The sequence below is a fragment of the Hemitrygon akajei genome, chromosome 3 (assembly GCF_048418815.1).
Source record: "Hemitrygon akajei chromosome 3, sHemAka1.3, whole genome shotgun sequence".
Taxonomy (NCBI): Eukaryota; Metazoa; Chordata; class Chondrichthyes; order Myliobatiformes; family Dasyatidae; genus Hemitrygon; species Hemitrygon akajei.
The window spans coordinates 136526804-136551913 of NC_133126.1; the positions used below are offsets into that span (position 1 = coordinate 136526804).

Below are 25110 nucleotides of genomic sequence, written 5' to 3' on the forward strand. Positions count from 1 at the left end.
TTAGGCCTGCCCTACCATTAAATGGGATCATAGCTGATCAGCTTTAGGCCTCAAATCCACATCTGTGGCAATTTCTTATAACCCAAATTGAGTCGAGAAGTTTGTTAATCTGACAATATTTTGAACACCACTGTTTACCAGACATAAAAGTAACTAAGGCAGACTATGCTTATACCAAAGTTGGAAAGGCAATTTTGCTAGATTTCCACATTAGGTCATATCACTATTCAAGATCCATTTATACAGATGATTTACATTGTGATGCCCATTTTTCCCCCAAGTTTCAAGCTCCTGTGAGATAATGCAATAAACTATAAGCAAACAATTTTAATGATAACTTTATTTATAAACATGATATTTGCAATACAAAACATAATTATCAAAGGATGATGCAACATTGCCTTCTAATTAATACATTAAAAGTAACCAAAAATGTATACAATTTCTATTTTTACAAATTCTTTAACATACTGAAAATGCTACAAGCTTTGGCTGGAAAGCAACCAGAGCACATATTCATACAAGATTATGAATTTTAGTAATGGAACCTTACTCTCCATTTCACATTAAAATATTTTTTGTTAGTAGAGGATTTCTTCAATTGGGAGCCATGTCCAGAATTTACAGTTAACCACCAGGAATAAAAACTTTTCATTTCACACACTCTGTAAAACTATGGACAACAGCAACTGAATATCAAGTTTTTTACTTCCCATTTAAAAAACAAAACAAGGTCTTAGCAAGATTAACTATGGACAGAATATAATCCTAAAAAGGATAAACAAATTAAAGCTACAAATTTGGACTAACAACTTGAAGCTCTAAGTTTGGACTGTTCTTCAACAAGTTTGTTTATGGAAAATATCATAGTTAAGGTGATTTTGAAAAATCTCATATCCTTTGTTAAACAGAGGGATGATGGTGATATCACGTACAAACAAGCTGGATGAACTCAGCAGGTCGGGCAGCATCGGTTGAAAGGAGCAGTCAATGTTTCGTCAGGACCATGGTGATATCATGTAGGTATTGACTTAAATGAGATCTCTGTGCAATGCTGTTTTTCAATCTATGTATAATTAGTATTAAATACTTTGCATTGTTTTTAATTCTTGATTATCACCTTCAAGCCAAATGATCAATGAAACTATTAGCATGCACTGTTCAATTTAGGGAATATTAACAAATAGGACTTGTGAAGGTAATAACCCATGTAGAAATACTATATCTGAACATTTCAAAATTAGACTAATCCCTTGGAAAAGAATGTCCCACACAATGGATGTTGATAATATTAATCTCTGTTGTACCTACGGCACCTCCATTTTCTTAACATCTAGAAAATCAGGGCACTGTTGGTTATTTATATTAATGTGGCAAAGAATTGAAATCTTTAAATGAGTTTGCCCAACACTAAATGAATCTCAAAAAATTATAGTAAAAACCTCAATAACCAGATCTATTGTACTTTAGAAACTCATGCAAAGCCCAACAATACACTGTAGGAACTTATAGTACAGCAATGTGATAGGGCTTTTGTGTTTGAAAATATGATTCTCAAAGATTAGGAAAGGCTAAGTAGAAATAAGGCACTTCCATATAAAAAGGGATGTAGGCACTCACATTCCTTAAACTCCAATAACCAAGCATTCCACTGTTCAGAAATCCCTCTGATTCAGCATCTGACTCCCTCATTTTTCCAGAATTTGATCCAACAGCCTGGAGTGCAAGTGGGGACTGTGGCCCAAGCCAGGTGCTTGAATCTGGGTTGGAACACCAGGCACTATTACTTGTTTTCTTTAAACTCACAGGGTTCACAGAGAGACTTACTATGATATTGTGTAACATGTAATAAAAGTGCATTGGGAACATAATGGGCGAAATATCCAATTGCCTGAAAAATCCAGAAGTCTGACACCAAAGGCCCAATGGTGCTAGATTATTGGAGTATTACTGAAATTCTTAAAACTCAAGTTGTTGCTCTAATTGTGGGAACTAATTAGAACTAGGCCAAACATTTAACATTGATTATAATTGCTGATGGAAGAGCCACAGCATAAGGCTGTACTGCAAAAGATAAAATATGTTGCATTAACAAGCCTTTAATTTATAATTACAATGCAGCTATTTTACCTTCTATATGCTAATTTGATTCCAATCAAAGTTAAAACACCCTCCAGGAATTCCAATTCAAGTGCTCATTGCAAACACTTGCTGCAGGGGGAAAAAAAATCAAATCAGCCTGTTTATATTGATCACATATTGAGCATCACAAGCAAAGACAAGGGAAAGACCATCAATTTGAAGATGATTTAGACTCAACCCTTTCCAATTGAAAAGCCAATAAATCATAACATTTGGGTATAAAAAACAATTTTATACTCTGTAGCAGAAATCCAGATAACAATATTAAAAACAATATTTCAATAAAGATGGCCACTTTACAGAATGCTACAAGATTTGGAAATCTGAAACAAAAGCTAAAACCTATGGAAATACTGGTCATGCAGCATCTGCAGGAAGAGAACCAGTATCAATGGACTGGATTGTGTTCAATCTGGTTTATAACTTGCACTTACCCTGAGGACAGCAAGGACATTTCTATGGTCAGGTGGGTCCACTTAAACTGAAGGCCTTGTTGTTATTGCCAGCCTGCAGAATAGACCAGTCCATAAAGGGCACTCGTTGACACCCTTGAAGGCCTTTTGACAGCTTACTGCAACCAAAAGCCGAACTGATTATCAGTGATAGTTAAAAATAATCAAAGTAGATTTTCTTCCTAATTTTCTTCGTTGCATGTATTTTAAATAAAATAAAAATTAAATCAATAACATTAATAATTAAAATTAAAAAATACAAACTAACTTTTTCCATCCAGATCAGAGATTCCATTCGAATGAGTGAATCAATGCCAAATTCAATGACTGAATCTCACTTTGTTCTCAACTTCTCTTCTGTGCAACATGCAGGTAGAGAAGTCAGGAACTTAGTTAAGTATAAAAAATGATTTTACTGGCAGTTTTTTCCCTATAACTGCCAGCAAAAATGTATTGCACCCCATTTTGAGCCAATGATCTGATCTCCATGTAAAATCATTACTTTTTCTTTCCCACCTACTGGAGAGTTTCACTATTTTCTGTTTTTATTCTGGTCTCTTTGGCATGCAACATTCTATTGTTCTCCAAATCTCACGGCCTTTCTCTCTCCTCAATGATTACCAGCACGTGAGGAAAAGGGGGGAAATTATTCAGATTTCCACACTTCCATGGTGTTTGTCTGTTCAGGTTCTAGAACCACTGAAGTGAGAAATCCTTTTACAGTGTCAATCTGGAATGCATTGTCAAATTCAAAGCAGTATTTCAAAAGGAAATTGACAATGCATTTGAAGGAAAACATTTGGTAAGGATTTTCTTTGTAATAGTTATTACAGGCACAATTATTGTTTCCTTTAGTGGTGGCAGATTCCACAACTCTAGAATATATAGTCCTCACTTCCTCATTTATGGGAGCATAAATTAACATTCAAAATTATCCATGTAAAATAAGGCAACAGTAAATTAAGTTATGTTTGTAATGTAATTACCTTTCAAATCACAGTAGCAAAAACAGATCATTTTTAAGCATGGTATATGTAAGCTTTTACATTTGTTTCACTGGTGTGACAAGTAAGGTCATTTATAAAAACAGGTGTTTTCTTTTAAAGATGAGCTCAGAAGTTAAGAAATTGTGTGTTTTGTCAAGGAGCACCGAGCAGGTTCAAGCCCTGTGCCACTTTACCTTGGATACTTGACAGTTACCATCACTGCTGTTTTTGCACAAGCTTGAATGAAGACAATTTAATGAAATCTGGACCTTAGGAGCATTCTAAACCAAACAAAAACTATTTAAACACATTTCAGTTCATTTTTAGCAGTGCTTCTACGTTCTATAAGGAAGATGGAGGGATATGGACATGGTGTAGGTAGGAAGGATTAGTGCTCTTGTGTTTTTGATTTGCTTTTTCACTGGTTTGGGACAACACTGTGGGCCTGTGCGGTACTGTTCTGTTCTAACATTTTGCTTCCCATTTATAGCCTTGCTCGAAAATCAGAAAGAGTAGTTTCCTTTCTTCAATACTTATGTTTCTGAATTTGGATCTCATTGGATTATACCAACAATGTTAAAATTCCAATCTTAGCATATAATCCAATTAGTGTTCAGAAATCAGAACACTAATGTTAGGGTGAACATCTGAAAATCTAGGTCTATGGATCAGCGTATACTCTGTCCCAAATTGTAATTATTAAATATCATTAAAAATATCTCCATTAACACCCCTATTAGGTAGAACATTCAGCGAAAATATTTGTTGTAATGGAAGCTTCCCAATGTACCAACAAAATTATACTGGCAGGTTGTAAATTGAAATACAAACAACCACAAAGATATTTATCTATAAGCTGCAAGGAACACAAACATTAACTGACTATAAAATTAATTTTAATGGTTAGTCATCAAAAACCGCCAATTCATTTACAACATACATTGATACTTAAAAAGCATACACTAATATCAGATACAGTAACACCAAACTTCATGAACATATATATTAACTATGGTTACAGTCAGAAGTAACTTGAAGCAACACAATTTATGCCATTTAATAATATTAGCATTTTTAAAATAAAAACTTTAAAAAAACTGTATTTCCTCAATATTTACATTTAAGGTGAGATGCAAGTTGTATAAACTCCCAAAAAAGAGTCTTGTGGATTCAATACCTAGAAAGTATGTGTCCGCTTGAATACTTTAAAGATCTTCAACTCGCAGAGTTTCCAAATACATTTGTTGCTAATTCCAGGTTAGCTGATGAAATCTCTGAAGGAGTTTGCTCTTCAGTTGTAAAGTTTGAGGTATGAAAGGCAACATCTTGGCCTAGCTCCATCAGCCCATTCAATTCCAGATTATGGACTTCCGCATCAAATGTTGGTGAAATGCTCTGTGACACGTTTTTCTCACCGAAAATATTATCCTAAATTAAGAAGTTGAGTTAGAATCCACCATAAGTTCAAGGTAAATTTCACACCTACCCTGCAAATAAAATCATTACAAGCCCAAGCAATACCAGGTCATTTAAATATTATCAATTTAATTTTGTTTTTAATTTGTCATTGTACTCTTAAATATTATAGGGAACACAATCTCCAAATTTGTAAATATAAATCAAATCTAAACGCTATCAGTTATTTTTGCAGTTCTCTAGAACAAGCTTGTAGAGATTTTAAAGAGGATAATTTAAAATTGATATGACGTTTTTCTCCAGTTTCTCCAGTTTCTCAAAGCTGCTCACTGGTTTGGATCAAATAAGTTTTGATATTTCAACTGAAGGTTTCAAATTGTGGGCAAAATTGTTGCTTCACGGGTTTCACATAAGTACATCTGAACATCTTTTCACTACTTTTTAATTTTCTATGATTTAGTTCCAAATTTGTGAAGTAATCTGAAATCATAAAATGTTGGAAACACTCAGTTGTTGAATCAATGGAAAATCAAAAACAGGTTTATCAATATTTGAGGTTACAAACCATTCAACCAAACTTTTAGAAAGATTTAGTTAATCCTTGAAGTAAGTGCATAACAAGGGAATACACTCGTGGAAGGGGAGAAGAAAGCCTAGGGCAGGCAGTAGGGGAGAAAGATCTGTGACTTTGTGTTAAAACCCTAACATGTTCCATGTTGAAATAATATTGACCTACCAAAACACTCATTTCTCTCTACATAAATCCATCAGCTAGGGGTTTCCAAAACTTTCTCCTTTCAGATTTCTGCTTTTCTGAAAGTTTATGAATATGCAAATAAAAAACATTTTTCATTCTTTGTCTGTTATCTAAAGAAAGAGTTCCACAAATTGTGTCATTTACTTCATTTGCAGTTTATTTGTAAGGGATAGGAAAATGTACAGATGATTTTTAATTTTGCTTCACTCTAGTATGAGAGAATGCCTCAAGAGTTTGTGATCTTATAAACTTGTAGAACCAGATGGTTCACAAACATTCCATTTCTGAAATTTAATTCCCAGGATTGAGTATTGATGAAATATTGTATTAAAACTAGGCATCACAATATTAAAGCTACAAGACTTTAAATCACAAATTAAAATTTCCAACAGATCTTTTACAAATGGATATTCATTCTGAAAGTGGTGGAAACACGAAACAAATCTGGAGAACTGAAGCAGTGCCCAAATGCAAAAACTAGCAATAAAATTAGCACAAGATCAATAAAGGGTTTCCCATCAAAATTTGGACTTAAGGCATGTTTTTAAGTCCTAGATCAGCTCTGAGGTTACCTATACTGAATATAAATGGGTAAGGATTTCACCGTGAAAATATCATCAATTTCTTCTGCCAAACAAATTATGCAAATGAGAAATCAAACTTACCGTGATGTCTATGGTCTTTAGCATTGCATTTGTCTTAAACCAAGGAAAGACCTCAGCAAGTTCCTTTTTTTGCTTTTCAGTGAATTTGGGTTGGTTTCTCTGCATCTGTTTCAGCTTCTCTCTATCCTCCTTCAGAACTGTTTCAATGTCCCTGAAATGGAACAATGATAGGCATACTGATTACACTGCATTTTGGGACAAACTTAAGTAATAAAAGATTTAAAACACCATCAGCATAACTGTACTGTTATGTATCATAACAGTCTCTCAAGTTAATCACTACATATGGCTGGTATCAATAAATGGGAAAAAATCACTCAATAGTAACACTCAGTGCCACTTTTTTTTTTTAGGTACAGGACTGGAACCCAATATGGTCTTCCGCTGCTGTAGCCCATCCATTTCAAGATTTGATGGGTTGTGCATTCAGAGATACTCTTCTGCACACCACTATTGTAATGCATGGTTATTTGAGTTTTTGAGTTTCTGTCACCCCCCTGTCAGCTTGAACCAGTCTGGCCATTCTCCTCTGACCTCTTTCACTAACAAGGCACTTTTGCCCACAGAACTGCAACTCACTGGAGTGAGTGAGTGAGTGTGTTTTTACACCATTCTCTATAAACGCCACAGACTGTTATGTGTGAAAATCCCAGGAGATCAGCAGTTTCTGCGATACTCAAACCACCCTGTCTCCACCAACAATCATTCCATGGTCAAAGTCATTTAGATCATATTTCCTCTCCTTTTTGATTTTTGGTCTCAACAATAAATGAACTTCTTGACCACGTCTCCAAGCTTTTATGCACTGAGCTGCTGCCAACTCAGCAACTATGCACTGATTGGCTGATGAAGTATTTACACATGTTGACCTGGTGTACATGTGTACCTGTTAAAGGGCCATTGAGAGTATATTTGCCATTTTAACATTTGGGCAACCTATTTAAAACAACCAGTCAATGCTTCACATAAAATAATACAATTGCAGATGAACATACTAACTGTTCAAAATCTGAAAGCACACAAAAACACTCCAATATGATACTTTGGTGTAGCAATTCCCCATTAGTTTCCTAAATATTTGAAGCATTTAGTGATAGCAATAATCTTATGTAAATTTTCCATTTATCATATTCTTGTGGTTGGACTGTACTATATGAATAACTTTAACCCTTGCAATGGAAGTTCTATCAGGAGTGAAAGAAGTATGTGCAGGAAATTACTACTGTTCCAGAAACCTGAATAGGGTGCTTACAATTATGTTTCACCATCAATTACAGATATCTAATACTTCTAGAATATAAAGACTATAATCATTTGTAGTTGTAATGGAATAAAGAATTTAAAACATGTAAGCTAAAAGTCAAGATAATACAGATGCTGGAATTTTGAAAACAACAGTGGAGACAATTATAAGGTCAGGAGGCATCTGTGTGGAGAGCCAAGATTTCCCGATTATTATCAACTTAAAATGCCAATGCTGTTTCTCTCTTCATAGATGCTGCCTGACCTGATGAGGATTTCCAACAATTTCTGTTTATGCAAAGAATTTAGTTCACAGGGGCGTCAAGAGACGAATAACATTGAAAATATATTTTGATAAGCACATGGATAGGAAAGCTTTAGAGTGACATGGATCAAAATGTGGACATACAGGACCAGCTTAGATGGGCACCTTGGTTTTGCTTGACAAGTTAGGCCGAAGGGCCTGCTTTCATACTGTATTACTCTAGGAGTCCAGGAAGGCTGCCAAGCTGATGTAGGAAAAGTTCAATCGGAGGGAACCACAACATGGATCAGAGTTTCAGCAGCTTATGAACTGTGGTTGGAGCAGGATCAGGTGATGTCAACCAGCTGGAAACAGGTGGTCTTACAAGGTTCAAATTCTCAATCAAATGTATCTGTTATCAAGAAATATTTCCTTTTCACATACTAAGGATTGTGGTATCAACTCTTAACTGTTCATTTGGCAGAAAAATAAAGCAGAAATCACAAAGTGCTCCTGTTTCCTCCCAAGTGGTAGGTTAATTGGTCATTGTAAATTGTCCCATGATTAGGCTAGGACTAAATTGGGGAATTGCTGGGTGGCTTGGCTCAAAGGGATAGAAAGGCCTACAGTATATCAATAAATAAAAAAAAAATCAGAAATGTTGCTGCAGTATGTATAAGTCACCATGAAATAGATAGTAGAAGATGATTCCCTTGTTTCTAGGTTCAGAGGGCTATAAATTATTTAAATGTTCTTGTGCCTCAGTCTTATTTGATAATCACAGATTAGATTACAACCTTGCAATTAGATTATTACCTTGCAGATACAATTGGACATCTTTTATTCTTCAAACAAAATTGCACACATGGATCAATTATTTAATCACTGCCAGGAATAGAAACACTGTAAGCATCCCCAGTGGATTAGTATTGTTGATGCAAACCTTGAACCTTAAGGCCTTTAGTTGATGTCATGCAGGGCAAGGACTGAAGCACCACAAATACAACCAGGACCTCGAGTACCATGAAATAATATTTTTTAACTATTCAAGAATACTGTTGGGAGTATTCTACAGTTATGTGAATATAGCAGATATTAATTGAAGCACGAACCAGTCTTCAGTTCTTATTGTAAATTGCAAGCAGTAAATTGAAGTTAAAAGCACTGGCTTTTAGAGATATGGTTTGCAAAATGGTGACCATGAGACATAAGCATCAGCCATACATTAAGACAATTGCTTTGTGTTAATTGATTTCATTAATCCAGCAACCATAGATTTAAGTAACTTGCACCATTGTGATTTGAATTAAACAAAGTTTGCAGACCATACTGATATTATCACGTCAATTAGTTTGTCCCAGCAAAAGTATTTCAACCTTCAGAGGTGTCTCCCACTGTAGATATGCAATTCAAAAGAAGCATGGTTTCAACCCAATACGGGGTGACAATGCCATTGTAACTATTGAAATTGTATTTAATCATTTACTATTACTGTAAGGGTACAAATGTAATGTTCTTTTAGGTTTGTCAGACTCTACCAAGTCTCCAGAAGAATGCCTGCATAGTTTGATGAATAAAAATTTCAGTATCACCAGATTCTGTGTCTCTCTGGTGATTTTGATCACAGTCACAACACAGTCACTCTGCATTAAGGAGTTAGAGCTGGAACTGGATGAATTCCAGATCATTCAGGAGGCTGAAGGAGTGAGACAGGATACATAGAGAGGGAGATGCAGGGCACAGGAAACTGGGTGATATTCAGGAAGGGAAAAGGTTTAAACAGCCAGTGCAGAGTACCCTGTGGCCAACCTCCTCAAAAACAGGTACACTGCTTTGGATACTGTTGGGAGGCATGACCTAGCAGAGGAAAGTCACAGCGGTCAGGTCTTTGGCACTCAGTCAGGGTCTGTGACTCAGAAGGGATGGAAGGAGAAGAAGCGAATTGTGGTATTAGGGAATTCATTAGTTAGGGGAACAGAAAAGAGGTTCTGTGGAAGAGAACGAGATTCCCAGATGGCATGTTGCCTCCTGGATGCCAGGGTACAGAACGCTTTGGATCAAATCCTCAGCATTCTTAAATGGGAGGGTGAGCAGCCAGAGGTCATGGTCCACATATGTATAGATGACATATGTAGGAAGAGTGTTGAGGTTCTGCAAAGTGAATTCAGGGAGTTAGGTGCTAAGTTAAAGGGTAGGATCTTCAAGGTTGTGATCTAAGGATTGCAAACTACTGCCCCCCCCCCACCCCCATGCCATATGCTAGTGAGACCAGAAATAGGAAGATCATACAGTTTAACATATGGCTAAGGTGTCTGTATAGGAGGGAGGGTGTCAGAATTTTGGATCATTCCACGGAAGGTGGGACCTGTACAAAAGGGATGGTTTGCACCTAAACTGGAGTGGGAACAGTATTTTATCAGGAAGGTTTGTTACTGCTGCACAGAGGGGTTTAAACTAGAGTTGCAGGGGAATGGAACCAGAATGCCAGACAGGTTGTGGAGATAGATGCTGTTAAGATCACAGACAAAGCCAGAAATCAAAAGGTTGCACATGGTACGACTGGTGTCCTGAGCTCTGTATACTTCAATGCAAGAAGTATCGTAAAAAAGGTGGACGAGCTCAGGGCAAGGATCAACACCAGGAATTATGATATTGTAGCCATTAGTGAGAATTGTTTGCAGGAGGGGCAGGACTGGCCACTCAATATTACGGGGCTTCTTTGATTAAAGGAGGAGGGGTGGCGTTACGAGTTAGGGAAAATATCATGGCAGTGCTCAAACAGGACAGGCTGGAGAACTTATCCAGTGAGGCTTTATGGTTGGAAGTGAGGAATAAGAAAGATATGACTACATTAATGGGGCTATATTATAGACCATTAACAGTGCATGGGATTTAGAGGAACAAATTTGTAGACAGATTGCAGACAGTTGCAAGAAACATAAGGTTGTTATGGAATGTGTTTTTAACTTTCCACACATTGTCTGGGACTCCCATATTGTAAAAGGACTAGGTGGGATAGAGTTTGTCAAATATGTTCAGGAAATTTTCCTTAATTAGTGCACAGAAGTCCCAAATGAGTGTGTGATACTTGACCTGCTACTAGGGAATGAAAGAGGACAGGTGACAGAAGTTTGTGTAGAGGAACACTTTCTATCTAGTGATCATAATGCCATTAATTTCAAAGTAAATATGGAAAAAGATGGGTCTGGTCTGCTGGTTGAGATTCTAAATTGGAGTAAGGCCGGATTTGATGGTATCAGAAAGGGTCTGGCTAGTGTAGATTAGGACAGGCTGTTTTCTGGCAACGTGTACTTGGTAAGTGGGAGGCCTTCAAAAGTGAAATCTTGAGAGTACAAAGCTTGTAAATTCCTGTCAGAATAAATAGTAAAGACAACAGGTTTAGTGAATCTTGGTTTTCAGGAGATATTGAGGCCCTGCTTAAGAACAAAAGAGCAGTTGTAGGCAGGTAGGAACAAATGAGGTATTTATGGATTATAAGAAAGAGAACACTTAGGAAAGAAATCAACAGGGCTAAAAGAAAGCATGAAGTTGTTCTAGCAGACAAGGTGAATTAGAATCCCAAGGGATTTTACAGATATATTAAGAGCAAAAGGATCGCAAGGACAGAATGTTAATCTATGTGTGGAGTGAAAAGAGACAGGGAGCTCTTAAATGACTTTTTTACATCTGTATTTACTCGGGAGATGGACAGAGTCTATAAAAGTGAGGCAAAACAGCAGTGAGGTCATGAACCATATGCAGATGACAGAGGAGGAGGTGTTTGCTGTCTTGAGGCAAACCAGGGTGTGGATCAATCCCTAGGATGTTTCCTCGGACCCTGTGAGAGGCAAGTGCAGAAATTGCAGGGGCCCTAGCGGGGATATTTATCATTAGTGACAGGAGAAGTACTTAAGAATAGGAGGATAACTAATGTTGTTCCACTGTCTAAGAAAGGCTCTAAAAATAAACCAGGAAATTACAGGCCAGTGAAACTGACATCAGTAGTGGCAAAGTTATTAGAAGGTATTCTAAGGGACATTTTATAGAGCTTTTTGAGGAAGTTACTGTAGATGCCGGATTATAAGCCGCTACTTTTTTCCCACGCTTTGAACAGCTTTGAACACTGCGGCCTTTACTACGGTGCGGCTAATGCATGATTTTTTTTCATGCCGCCAAAAACATTTTGCCTCGTAACAGTAGACCAATAAAATTGATGAGTAGTTCACAGAGGTCCAATGAAATTGTACGATAAATCAAGCGCACTTTCACAATTAAATTATTGTAAATTAGTCATTTGTACTCACCCTCATCAACATGGAAAACACTCGAAGAAAAGCATTGTGCTGCCTTTATGGCAGTTATTTAGTTTATAATATTTTCGCTTAGTAATTCATTTGTTAGTATTTTCTAGTTAAAGTTAGAAGTGTTTTAAGTATATTTGTTTTCTGTACTACATCCCGGGATGCTATGACGTCACATCCGGTTTCGCCGCGTCTTGTGGGAAAATACCGGTTTGCGATAAACAGAAAGGAGGGGGCGAGCGCATTAGACCCGCGCGATGATGCAGCTTTTAAGTTAAAGGCGATCAATAACTTTTCCTGGTAGGCTGCAGTATATATTTTTTTACCAGTCGTTAGGAGATATTGGAATGTTGTTCGTGCACTGTTCAGTAAAAAAGTATACGCAACATAATTTGTGTGTTACCGATACGTATGTATATTTAAAAGTAGCCGTGTTACAGGCACGGTTCGAAAAAAAGCATTTGCAATATGTATTTGTTTATGTTACCATACGGATTTAATTAAAAGTTAAAAAATCCTCACGTGTAATATCTTTCTGTGTAAATATCTCATATTACAACGTAGGACACCTGCGGCTTAAAATCCGGTGCGGCTTGTACAAGTACAAAATTGATTTTCTTTCTAAAATTAGAGCCTGCGGCTTTTAATCAGGTGCGCTCTGTAGTACGGAATCTACGGTACCAGGAAATTTGAAGAAAGTAAAGCAGTTGATGTTGTCTACGTGGAATTCAGCAAGGCACTTAACAAGGTCTCATGTGGGATGTTGGTCAAGAAGGTTCAGTCACTCGGCATTCAAGATGAGGTTGTAAATTGGATTAGACATTGACATCGTGGGAGAAGCCAGAGAGAGGGGTAGAAGATGGTTACCTCTCTGTCTGGAGGCCTGTAAATAGTGGAGTGTTGCTGGGATCATTGCTGGGTCAATGATCTGGATGATATTGTGATTAACCGTATCAGCAAATTTGCAGATGACTCCAAAATTGGTGGTGCAGTGGACAGTGAGAAAGACTACCAGAGCTTGTAGCAGGATCTGGACCAGATGGAAAAATTGGCAGATGGAATTTAATGCAGACAAGTGCAAGGTGTTACACTTTGGTAGGTCCAACCAGGCAGGGTAAAACAAAGGGATCTTGGAATACAGGTCCATAATTCACTGAAAGTGGTGTCACAGGTAAATAGGGTTGTAAAGAAAGCTTTTGGCACAATGGTTCTTCATAAATCAATGTATTGAGTAGAGGAGGGTGAATGTTTTGTTGAAGTTGTATAAGACATTGGTGAAGCCTAATTAGGAGTATTATGTGCAGTTTCAGTCACCTATTACAGGAAAGATGAAGTTTGAAAGAGTATAGAGAAAATTTATAAGGATGTTGCTGGGACCGGAGGACCTGAATTATAAAGAGAGATTGAATAGATTAGGATTTTATTCCTTTGAAACCTAACTGATGAGGAACTCGTTGCCACCACCAGTCCTCCCTGTATTTCCACGGTTTCTGGATGGATTGCCAGGATCATGAAGAAATAACAGATTAATACCATTTATAACCCACAAGGAAGCACAAACCACTGCTTATGCAGGTCAAAGATTTCCTGGGACACTGGATGGCTGGTGTTTACAGGATTCCTTGTGAATGTAGAGCAGTGTATATTGGTGGGACAGAGAGCATGATGGATACCCGCATCAAGGAGCACAGGAGGTGTATCGGTTTGAGTTACCTCGAGGAATCAGTGGTAGCAGAACATTACATTCGCAACGGCCAAAGGATTGACTTCGATAGCACAAATCTACTGTGTCACACCAATGGCTTATGGGACTATCTGGTGAAGGAAGCCATTGAAATAAAACTGGAGGAAAGTAATTTTAACAAAGACAAAGGTCTCGCTTTAAGTAAGATCTGGAAACAATTGTAAACCAGGTGGGACAGTAGAAACCTGATTGGAAGAGCAATAACCAATCAGAAGAGATGGACAACGGGGGTACATATACCACCAGACCAGAAATGCCTAGGCATCATCCCTGATAAAGAGCAGTTAAAATTGATACTTGTACCTGTCTGGAAGCCTGAGAAGAGTTTATTTGACTAACATTTGCCCATGACTAGAGAAATGATTTGCATTACCAGTGCAGGGGGTGAAACAATGAGGACAAAGAGAAGTGAGCCTCACGTTCTTGAGGGAGTACAAATTCCTGTAGATTTCTGGGTGTGTCCAAACAATGAGGGACATCTTGGGGATAGACACACTAAGTAAGGCAGGTGCTATCATAAATTCAGGAAAAGGAAAATAACATGGACAAGACAGGGAGAGTGAGCATGTATGATCCACAGAGAGACAGCAGCCCCAAGCAGGGACAGGAAATGGTAAAATGATCGGGAATTATGTCAGGAAGTCTCAAGGATAGGGACCAACACAATCAAAAACTGTTAAAAGTAGTGCATCTGCCTGCAGAGGTAGCAGCACCAGAAAGGCCAGCATAAGGAGCAGAAAGGGAAAGAGGGTACAAATCACAGGGCAAAGAAAGAAAAGTAACATGAGTCAATGGAAATTGCAAGTGTGGAAGAAGATGCTACTGGAGCCAATTTAATAAGATCATCGAGAGATGTGAAGGACCACTGTAACCAGGCTAACACACTGAGGGCCAAAGTGGGCCAGCCTGTGCTTTTAACTTCAATTTATTGCTTGCAATTTACAATAAGAACTGAAGACAGTTGTTGCTTGAATGAATACCTGCTATATTCACGGAACTCCAGAATACTCCCTACCGTACCCTCCTCGTGGCCCCACCCCGATTACTAACCTATCATATACATATGTGTGTTTACACCTATACTATCATCCCTAATTGCTGCATGTAATACCCTTCCTCACGTTTTTTTCTAGTGAAGTCCAGCTAGCTCAGATCCAAACCAAGGAAGCATCTGGTCTGGATGGAGTACCTAGCCGAGTTCTGAAGACCTGTGCTGACGAACTGGCTGGTGCATTTATGGAAACCTCTCGCTCTGGTAGCATGTGGTACCCACCTGCTTCAAGCAGGCTTCAATTGTACCAGTGCCCAAGAAGAGCGTGGTAACCTGTCTAAGTGACTATCACCTAGTGGCACTTACATCCACAGTGATGAAACATTTTGAGAACCTGGAGTTGAAGCACATCAGCTCCTGTCTGAGTGGCGACTTGGATCCGCTCCAATTGCCTACTGAAGCAAGAGGTCTAGAGCAGATGCCATTTCATTGGCTCTTCATACAATTCTAGAATATCTGGATGCAAAGATGCATACATCAGGATGTTCTTTATCAATTATAGCTCAGTAAACCTAATCAGTAAAATCCAAGACCTGGCCCTCAATACCCCCTTATGCAATTGGATCCTGGATATCCTCACTTGTAGACCCCAGCCAGTTCAGATTGGCCAAAACATCTCCTCCACGATCTCCATGAGCACGGGAGCACCACAGAGATGTGCACTTAGTCCCACGATCACTTTATACCTATGACTAGGTGGCTAAGTGCAGCTCCAACACCATATACCAGTTTGCTGATGACACCACAGTTGTGGGCTGTATCAAAGGCGGTGATGAATCAGCATACAGGAGGGAGACTGAAAATTTGGCCGAGTGGTGTCATAACAACAACCTCTCACTTAATGTTAATAAGACCAAGGAACTAACTGCAGTCTTCAGGAGAGGGAAGCCACAGGTCCATGAGCCAGTAATCATCAGAGAATTAGGTGGAGAGGTTCAGTAACTTTAAATTTCTGGATGTCACTATCTCAGAGGACTTGTCCTGGACCAGTCATATAATTGCGAAGAAAGCATGACAGCATCACTTCTTCCTCAGGACACTGCGGAGATTTAGCATGTCACCAAAAACCATGGCAAATTCTATAGATGTGTGTTAGAGTGTGCTAAGTAGCTGTATTAGAGCCTGCTATGGGAAAACCAATGCCTCTGAGCACAGAATCCTACAAAAGGTAGTGAATTGGCCCTGTATCTCACAGGTAAAACCCTCCCAGCTACTGATCACATCTACACAAAATGTTGCCATCGAAAAGCAGCATCCATCATCAAAGATCCTCACCGCCCAAGCCATGCTCCTTTCTCACATCTACCATCGGGTTGAAAGTATAATTGCGTCAGGCCTCGCACCACCAGGTTCAAGAACAGTTACTACTCCTTAATCATCAGGCTCTTTAACAAAAGGGAGTAACTACATTCATTTAAGGAATCTTTTATCTCGTTATTTCATGTTTGTTATTTATTGATATTTATCTATATCTGCATTTGCATAGTTTGTTGTCTATTGTTCACAGTTATCGTTCTATAGATTTGCAAAGTATGCCCACAGAAAAAAAAACTCAGGGTTGTATGTGGTAACATGTATGTACTCTGATAATGCATTTTACTTTGAACTTTGAAACTTTTAAAATAATCAAAATATTAACTAGCTATAAAGAGGAGGGATCTATTCATACTGCAGGTGGGTTCTATTCATACTGAACTCTTCAATCTCAGCAATTTTATGCTGAAAAATTACCAGCAAAGGCAACTTTGTAGTTAAAACAAGCAGCATTTCCCTTCAAGTGATATTCAGTATGATAGATTAATAACTGCTAAACTTATGTAGTCGATTAACAGTAGAATTTCAGATCATCACAGTGGCAAATTTCAGCACTAAACATTACTGAGGCAACCCCAGACTTTGAAATGCAGGATGCAGAAAACATGGATTAATGCAATGACAGATTTTAGGAATCAAGTGAGAACAGCATGAGATCACTACCACAGCTGCTGGCTGCATCAGGCAGAGTACAAACAGAATGGAGAGCTTCTGAAGCCCCACACAACAACATTTCCACTTGAACTTTTGGCACTTACCTCACTGGCAGCTGATAGGTCATCATTGTTCTCTCATCTGCATTTGCATTTTCTAGCCAGATCGGGTTTTGGTGCATATATTTATTGCTCTGGCCTACTTTCTCATTCTCAGAGTCACTGCTTCCAAAATATTTGCTAGAGCTGAAGTAGCTGCTCCCTAATAATAAATAAAGAACACGTAATCAGCCTAAGTAACAAGAAAGAATCAGAAAACAAAATCAATATAGACTACCGTAGATTTCGTACTACAGAGCGCACCTGATTAAAAGCCGCTGGCTCTAATTTTAGAAAGAAAATCAATTTTGTACTTGTACAAGCCGCACCGGATTTTCGAGTGTTTTCCATGTTGATGAGGGTGAGTACAAATGACTGATTTACAATAATTTAATTGTGAAAGTGCGCTTGATTTATCGTACAATTTCATTGGACCTCTGTGAACTACTCATCAATTTTATTGGTCTACTGTTACGAGGCAAAATGTTTTTGGCGGCATGAAAAAAAATCATGCATTAGCCGCACCGTAGTAAAGGCCGCAGTGTTCAAAGCTGTTCAAAATGTGGGAAAAAAGTAGCGGCTTATAATCCGACATCTACGGTACATGTTTATTCATTTACGGGATCTGGGATTTGTTGGAAAGACTAGCATTTTATGCACATCTTAATTGACATTGAGAAGGCAGCAGTGAGCCACCTTCTGGGACTACTGTTGTCCTTCTGGTGAAGGTGCTTTCACACTGTTGATGTGGTTGGAGATGTATTCTATTAATAAGGTTTACTGCTTCCAGAGGAATGGATAATCTTACCTAAAGGGGAGTTTATTCTTGTCATTCACCCAGTATCAAGTTATAGAACTTCCTTGTACATTCCAAAGCAAAAGAAATTCACCAGTGACCTTGCCCAAGCTCCAAAACAAAGAAACCCATAGTTCCCACTGATTTTTTGATGAAGGAGAGTTAGTTCTCATTATACTAGTGGCTTGGTCAGAAAAATGGACTTTGTAGTAGATGGGGGCGAGGCTCTGGCTTTCCAAACACAATCTTCTATAAATATGCCGCTGTTAAACTGGCTTTCATCATTTCACTGTGAATGTAGTTACATCCAAAAACAATTACAGTAGGTTCCAGTTAATTGGGAGACATTGAGATCAGTACATATTGACCAATTAAGTGGCAGCCCAATTAGCCGAAGTTTCATGGAAATAGTTAAAAAGGGGAAACTACTGTTTAAACGAGTAATAATTTATGTGTTTAAATAAAACAGAACATATAAGAACAGTATCTATACTACTGCTGTACTATAAAACTTTATTTAGTTCCTAATTGTTATTGACAGAGGAATTCATCCAGTGTACACTGCCATTTTCTTTTGATTGACTGTAAATGAACAAAATCAGCACAGACACCCAGTACAGATAATGGACTGTCTTCATGTAATGCTACTGATGATTGCATCCTCCAAATCTTCATTTTCATTGGAACATTCAAGATAATTTCAATACCTTTAAATTCTTTGTAGTTCCTAAGTTGCTGAAGTAGTGAAATCATTTGATTTTCACTTCTGGCTGTTTTTGGCATCTCCAAGCCTGAATGCTTGAAACCACAGTGAGCAAAACGGTTCTGAATGGTCTTAATGTTTATTTCTCACCAACTATCAGTGACAAAAATCACTACTTTTTGAACACAAGCAAGCTTAACTGATGTCATTTTAAATCTGTTCACCCTAAGCATGGTGTAGTGTCTAACCGCCACACAAGTGCATATCTGATGCTAGTTACAAAATGTTCGGCAATAGTCTTCTGACCCAATTAAGCGACGTAGTGTCCCAAATAAATGAAGAGAATCCGGGCAATTTTCTCGATTAGTTTATTTTCTTTAAGGGTTCTCCCAAATAAATAGCTGGCCCAATTAACCGATGGCTTAACAAACATTATTTTATTAATAAATAAATAATAAATCAACAATTTTATTGATAAACAGTATTTAACTGCTTGAATACCATCAGACTCGGATTCTATTTGGATATTAGATGCATCAACAACTGCAAAACAAGTTTAAAATGCCAATTTCCACAAAACGAACAAAAGCATCACTTTTTTTTCTCTTGCTTATGTGTCCTCAAATAAACCCAACATTAAACTACTAGCTTTGCTTCTATTAATTTGATTTGCAAGGTGACAATTAGACCTTACAACAATTAATGCATAAGGAGCAGAATTAGGCTATTCGGCTCAAAAAGTCTTCTCCCCATTCCATCATGGTCAATTTATTATTCCTCTCAACCTCATGCTTCTGACTTCTCCCTGTAATCTTTGATGTCCTTACTAATGAAGAACCTCTTCTTGAAATATACCCAATGATTTGGTCTCTACAGCTATCAGGCAATGAATTCCACTAGTTCACCACTCCTCTGGCTAAAGAAATTCCTCCTCACCTCTGTACTTAATAGATGTCCTTCTATTCTGAGGCTGTGCCCTCTGGTCCTAGACTTCCCCACTACAGGAAACATCCTCTCCACATCCACTCTATCAAGACCTTTCAATATTCAGTAGATTTCAATGAGATCCTTCCTCCTTTTGCTAAACTCCCAAGAGCATAAGCCCAGAGCCATCAAACACTCCTCAAACATTAACCCTTTTATTCCTGCGATCATTCTTGTGAACCTCGTCTGGACCCTCTTCAATGCCAGTATACCTTTACTTAGATAAGGGACCCAAAACTGCTCACAATCCTCCAAGTGTAGTCTGAGCAATGCCTCATAAAAATTGGTGGGAACAGTGTGCAATGGAAGGACATACTTCTAGTTAGTGGCCTTTCTCTAACCATTGGTAAAGCAAAATTGTACAACTGTGTGAACTATTATTTCCATGAAGTTACCTGTGTCAGTTCCCAACATTCCACACCCATTGGATGGAGATCTGGAAGAGCCCGAGGCTGATGATCCCACACTCCCTGAGCCTGCAGATCTGGTGTCTGAATGTAGTAACAGGTCCAGAATGTCTGTAGAAGTGGAGTGAGCATCACTGTTCTGGGCTTCAGCAGGGGATTCAGCCTTTAGAATAAAGAAACACAAGGGTTTAGACCACAGAAATGTAATGTATTATTAATTACAATTTCAAACTGTTGCACGAACAGTGAATTGTAAAAATGAAGCAGACACTTTGGATTTGGACTACAACAGTGAGCAATGACTAATGGAAAAACTTGGGTACAGTCAGGATAATGAGGGTCACTATAGACAGTCCAGGAGATAATATGATCTAGTTAATGGTAAATGTGTTAAATTACTGCTTGGCAACTTGTACAGAAAGGAAACAAAGTACTAAGGACACCAAAAAAAGGTATATACTACTGCATTTAACACAATTATAAAATGGCAGAGGTGCCTTTATCTCCAAATCTGCTTGAGACTGTGAAAGAAACAGGTGATGAGAACAGATGTAATACTGAATTACCCAACCTTAGCTTACTTTTTCTGTTGTTATTTTGATTCAGCTTTTCCACTTCTAACCGTATGGTCTATTCTGCTAGCCACGTTCTACTATCTAGATAACAAAACATTTCACACACAAAGACAATGTACTTGTGACTGCCCACATTAACCCATTTGGTCTCACCATATCAAACATATTCCCTTTGTTCTACCCATAATTTTGCTGCCTTCTTTCTTACTGGCAACAATTCCAATTTCTGATGAAGGGCTTTGGAGTGGAAATGTAACTGTTTCTCTTTTCACAGATGCTGTTTCACTTGCTGTGTGTTTTCAGCATTTTCAGTTTTATATTAAAGAACTGAGAAGAGTCAGTTTTCAGCTGTCAACATACTGAATTTTTTTAAAGTTTCCATTCTAGAGGTACAAGATTCTGATTGTTAAGACAGCTAGAAAAAAAAGTTACTTATGAACTGTCAGATGCAGTGAAATTACTTAAATCTATTAGCGAAGAAAGGAGTTTAAGTGCCTTGATCAACAGAAACTGGACCACAAGTTGGCATAACTTTTCACGTACAAATACATTTTTGATGAACTTCTGACACAGCAGACACAGAGGTTGTCCATTGAGACTTGAGAGGTTATTGATTAGATTCTGCACAAGAGAATATAAAACACATACAAATTGGATTTGGGTCTGTAATATGAGATGAAAGTAGGACATAGCTTTGTGGGTACAAGTCTTCTGAGAGCCTTGAGGGAAAAAAAAATGAAGGTGGAAATTCCAGTGCAGTGTTGCACAGATGGGGCATTGTCTTTTGGATAACATTTAAACTCAGTATATAAAGATGTCAAATGACGATATTCAGATGATCACCGAGGTAAAAAAAGTAATTCTCCTTTTCCCTTCATAAAAATTGCATGATTTGCTGAACATTTCTAGCACTTCCTGTTTATATTTCAGATTCCCAGCATAAGCAGTTTTATCTGATGGTCAATATTCCCTTCCTTCCCCAGCATTACATTTCCCTTCAACAAACTGCAGAATCCTAGAAAACACTTTTGCTAACCCTACATATACAACAAAAATAAGTAAATGAATACAAAAATTAATTCCCGTTGTAAAAAAGTGCTCTCCAATTTGGTTTCCCTAAACTACTGAAGTTACAGTGATAAATCAACTAAATTATTCATATTGCAAATCTTTTTTATAGCATGCTAAATTTTAAAACTTTGTCACGTTTATTAATTTTAAGTTGAAATGTCTTTTCTAATTCCTAATTTTCTCCAGATTAGACTAACTTATTCTCTTGCACACCAGGGTGCAATAAATTTCCTTGTTCACATGACCCTCAGTGTGGCAGCAGTATACATGCTCAAGAAAGTTAATAGGGATGATCCTGTAACTTATAGACCATGAGTCTTACGTCAGTGGTGGGCAAACTACTGGGTGGGATTCTTAGGGACAGGATTTACGAGCAATTGGAGAAGCATCGTATTATCTTCTCCATGGGTAGTTGCCTTGGTGTGGTGGAGAGGCCTGTGAGTTCCCAAGATCCCAAGAGCGACGCCATCTGGAGTTTAGGGTCACCCACAGCAGTAAGGTCAAGGGGGAGGTTCCAGACAAACAGTGATCCAACCAAGAACTCAACAGGGAAGCCGCCAGAAGATGAAGACACATCATAATGCCAGTGAAGGTGGAGGAAGGCTGCGACAGTGAAGGGTCTTGGATACCATGCCAATGGACCCGGACACTGATTTGTCAATAACTGTGTAGTGTCTGCCCATGCATCAGGCTCCCCCATGTTAAACAAAGTCACGCACAGGTATTCTTTAATAAGGGTATAACCCCTTGGGAGAACATCAGTCTCGATTCAAGCAATTGCACTACTACTATTAGGGATAGTCAGCATGGATTTGTGAGGGGCAGCTGTGCCTCACAAGCTTAATTGAGTTTATCGAGGAGGTAATAAAACAAATTGATGAAGGTTTGTCGTTTAGTCATTAAGTTGAGTTTGACTCTGCATGATATCATGAACCATCGGTTTTTAAAAAATATTATTTATTTATTAAATTTTAGAGATTACAAAGAATAAATGTGGTGATAAAATAGTAAGAAAAATGATGTTAACCCTACCCCTTCCCCTTAACCCTCCCCGCCTTAACCCTTATCTAAAGAAAGAAAAAAAAAGAGAAGAAAGATTGCCTGGATATCGGAGGATCCCCACATGCTCCATGGAGTTCAAAATAATTTTGATATTTATTATCACTTTCCCCAATTACTATAATTTTATCTTCAAAGGACCTATGTATCTAATCCTATCTTTTGTAAGTATGGGGACCAAATTTTCAAAAATATATCATATTCATTTCTTAGATTATATGTAATTTTTTCAAGTGGAATACAACTATGTATTTCATTATTCCAACGATCCATAGTTAAACTTAAATCAGATTTCCAAGTAATTGCGATAACTTTTTTGGCTACTGCCAATGCAATTTTTATAAATTTTTTCTGATAACCATTGGGTTTTCATGGCAAGATACAGAAGTAGATTGCCAGGCCTTTCTTCCGCACAGACATTGCTGCTGCCCAGCTTGGGACCCGGCTGGGTTTGAACTCCGGACCATCTGCCTTGAAGTCCAGTGCTGATGCCACTACACCAGCAGCCAGCAGCAAATTGAATGATGTGGATTTTAGTTTGACGACGTTTCTCGTGGTACGCTTATCCAGAAAATCATGAGGCATTGTGGTTTATATGGCTCAGCACAACACTGAAGTGCCTGTACTGTGCTATATTCTTAATAAATACAGCAATGAGCACAAAACAACAGAACGCTGCGGTATATAAAAGAATATAAAAATATGAAGCAGTGTAAAAGGAAATGCTTAAGTCAGAATAATGGAATAGCTGAGAGAGGTAAAATTGAGTCCAGGAAATGGTAGTACCACCAGGAAGGGTACATGGACTGTTTCAGAAGTTGGGGATGAAGAGCTTTGGCCTGCATCACAGTTAGTTTGTAAATGGTGGCTGGGTACACACATACTCTGGCTCCTCCATACATAAAAGTGTGTCTGATGCAGGGAGGACTCAGGTGGAAGAGCACATACTTTGTGCAAATCCCAGTAAACCCACAATTTTCTCTCTGACTGATTTTTCAAAGAAATTGCATCATGCAGATCAATCTAACTTCTAGGCATCACTACTTTTAATTAATAAGTTACTCACAAGTTCTGCTTCGTCTTTTGCAATGGCATCCACGTTTGTAACATTGGCAGTGATGGCTATTCCCCCTCCATCCACTATTAACCCAGCGGCACCTACACTTCCAACCGCTTCGGAGGTTGTGGGCATCTCGTCCAGTAGGTTTAGCTGCAAAGGTGAACTGGACCTAGAGTGGAATAATGGAGTGGGATTGTGTCCTGGTGGTCCTGGACAGGACCTCACTCCTCGAGATTCTACTGTAGGCATCTTCTCACCTCTTGCTGGTTGATCATGATGTTGTGATGGAAACTGTGGCTGAGAATGGAATGAGTTCTGTGCAGGCAAAAAGCCTGGCTGTGAAGGGAGCGGCGGCTGAAAAATTGGCTGGTGCATGGTCTCAGTTACAGGAGGCATCACATAATTAGGCCACACTACTGCTACCAATGGAGGCACTAAGGGTGCAGGAAATGGTGAAGGTTGAGGGTTGCAGTGAACAGCAGGACCACTTTCAAAGTTGCCCAGAGATGGGTCTGTAACAAAAGGCATGCCCCCAGGGGCTGAAAACATTGGTAGCTGGTAGGTCGGTATGACAGCGGTAATTGGTAATGGTGGACATATCTGCTGTAAAGGAGCAGATGGGGACCAAGGGGGATGTCTATGATTGGTGTTGAGACTTGCAGCACTGTCAGATGATCCCTGCTGTTTGCTGCGTTTCGATTTGGGTTTCCTATTCCTCCCACCTTTTTTGTGCGCATGTTCTCCACGATTCCATGCAAGTTTAAATCCTCGAGAACCTACACAAGGGAACAGGTAAGACAGATGTAAGCATTTATTCCAAATCTTAATCTGGACATTTTACACTGAAAAGCAGAGCGACTGAAGGGTGTCAAAGGGTATGGCATAATTCCAATGCCGTAGTTCTGGAAATGAACGGTTTAAAAATGAGGCAATGGGATACAGGACAGCAGAAAATCTTCCAAGAGACAATGAATTAAAGTTCAATTAAGGCAACTTTGGAATGGCTATCAGAACAGGCAAAGCTTGATGAGATTTTAAAAAATATTCATTTACGGGATCTATTGGCATTTCTCATCTATTTCCAATTGCTTCTGAATTAAAGTAATTAAAAGTCCACCAAATTTGGTAAACAGGAGCCATACAAAGGCTAGTTCAGGTAAGGAAATATGCTATCTCTTCCAAAAGTACATAAGTGAATTAGTAAGTACCAGTAATTGTGGTTACCAGTACTGAGACTGGCCTTCCTTGTTTTAATTATTTAAATTTAAAATTTCCTTTCAGCCATGTGTCATGGTCTGGATCGGTTTCCCTTTAAGTTTCCTTTGTTTGTGTTACAATCGGGACCGTTGACTCCCTGTTTCCCTTTAATTCCCTGTTTTCCCGTGTCCC

General features: G+C 38.4%; 1 protein-coding gene across 3 annotated transcripts in view; it reads right to left on the reverse strand.

Annotated features, from left to right (window-relative positions):
- Window positions 1–322: 322 nt before the first annotated feature.
- per2 (period circadian clock 2) overlaps window positions 323–25110 on the reverse strand; it is a 64407-nt gene continuing 39619 nt past the window's right edge. For all 3 annotated transcript variants that reach the window (XM_073040908.1, XM_073040906.1, XM_073040907.1), the window contains 5 exons: window positions 23728–24497; window positions 19945–20119; window positions 17073–17229; window positions 6419–6569; window positions 323–5008 (listed from right to left, as the gene is read on the reverse strand). In XM_073040908.1, coding sequence (XP_072897009.1) covers window positions 4796–5008; window positions 6419–6569; window positions 17073–17229; window positions 19945–20119; window positions 23728–24497 — 1466 coding nt within the window. In that variant the 3' untranslated portion in view covers window positions 323–4795. The remainder of the gene's footprint in view (window positions 5009–6418; window positions 6570–17072; window positions 17230–19944; window positions 20120–23727; window positions 24498–25110) is intronic.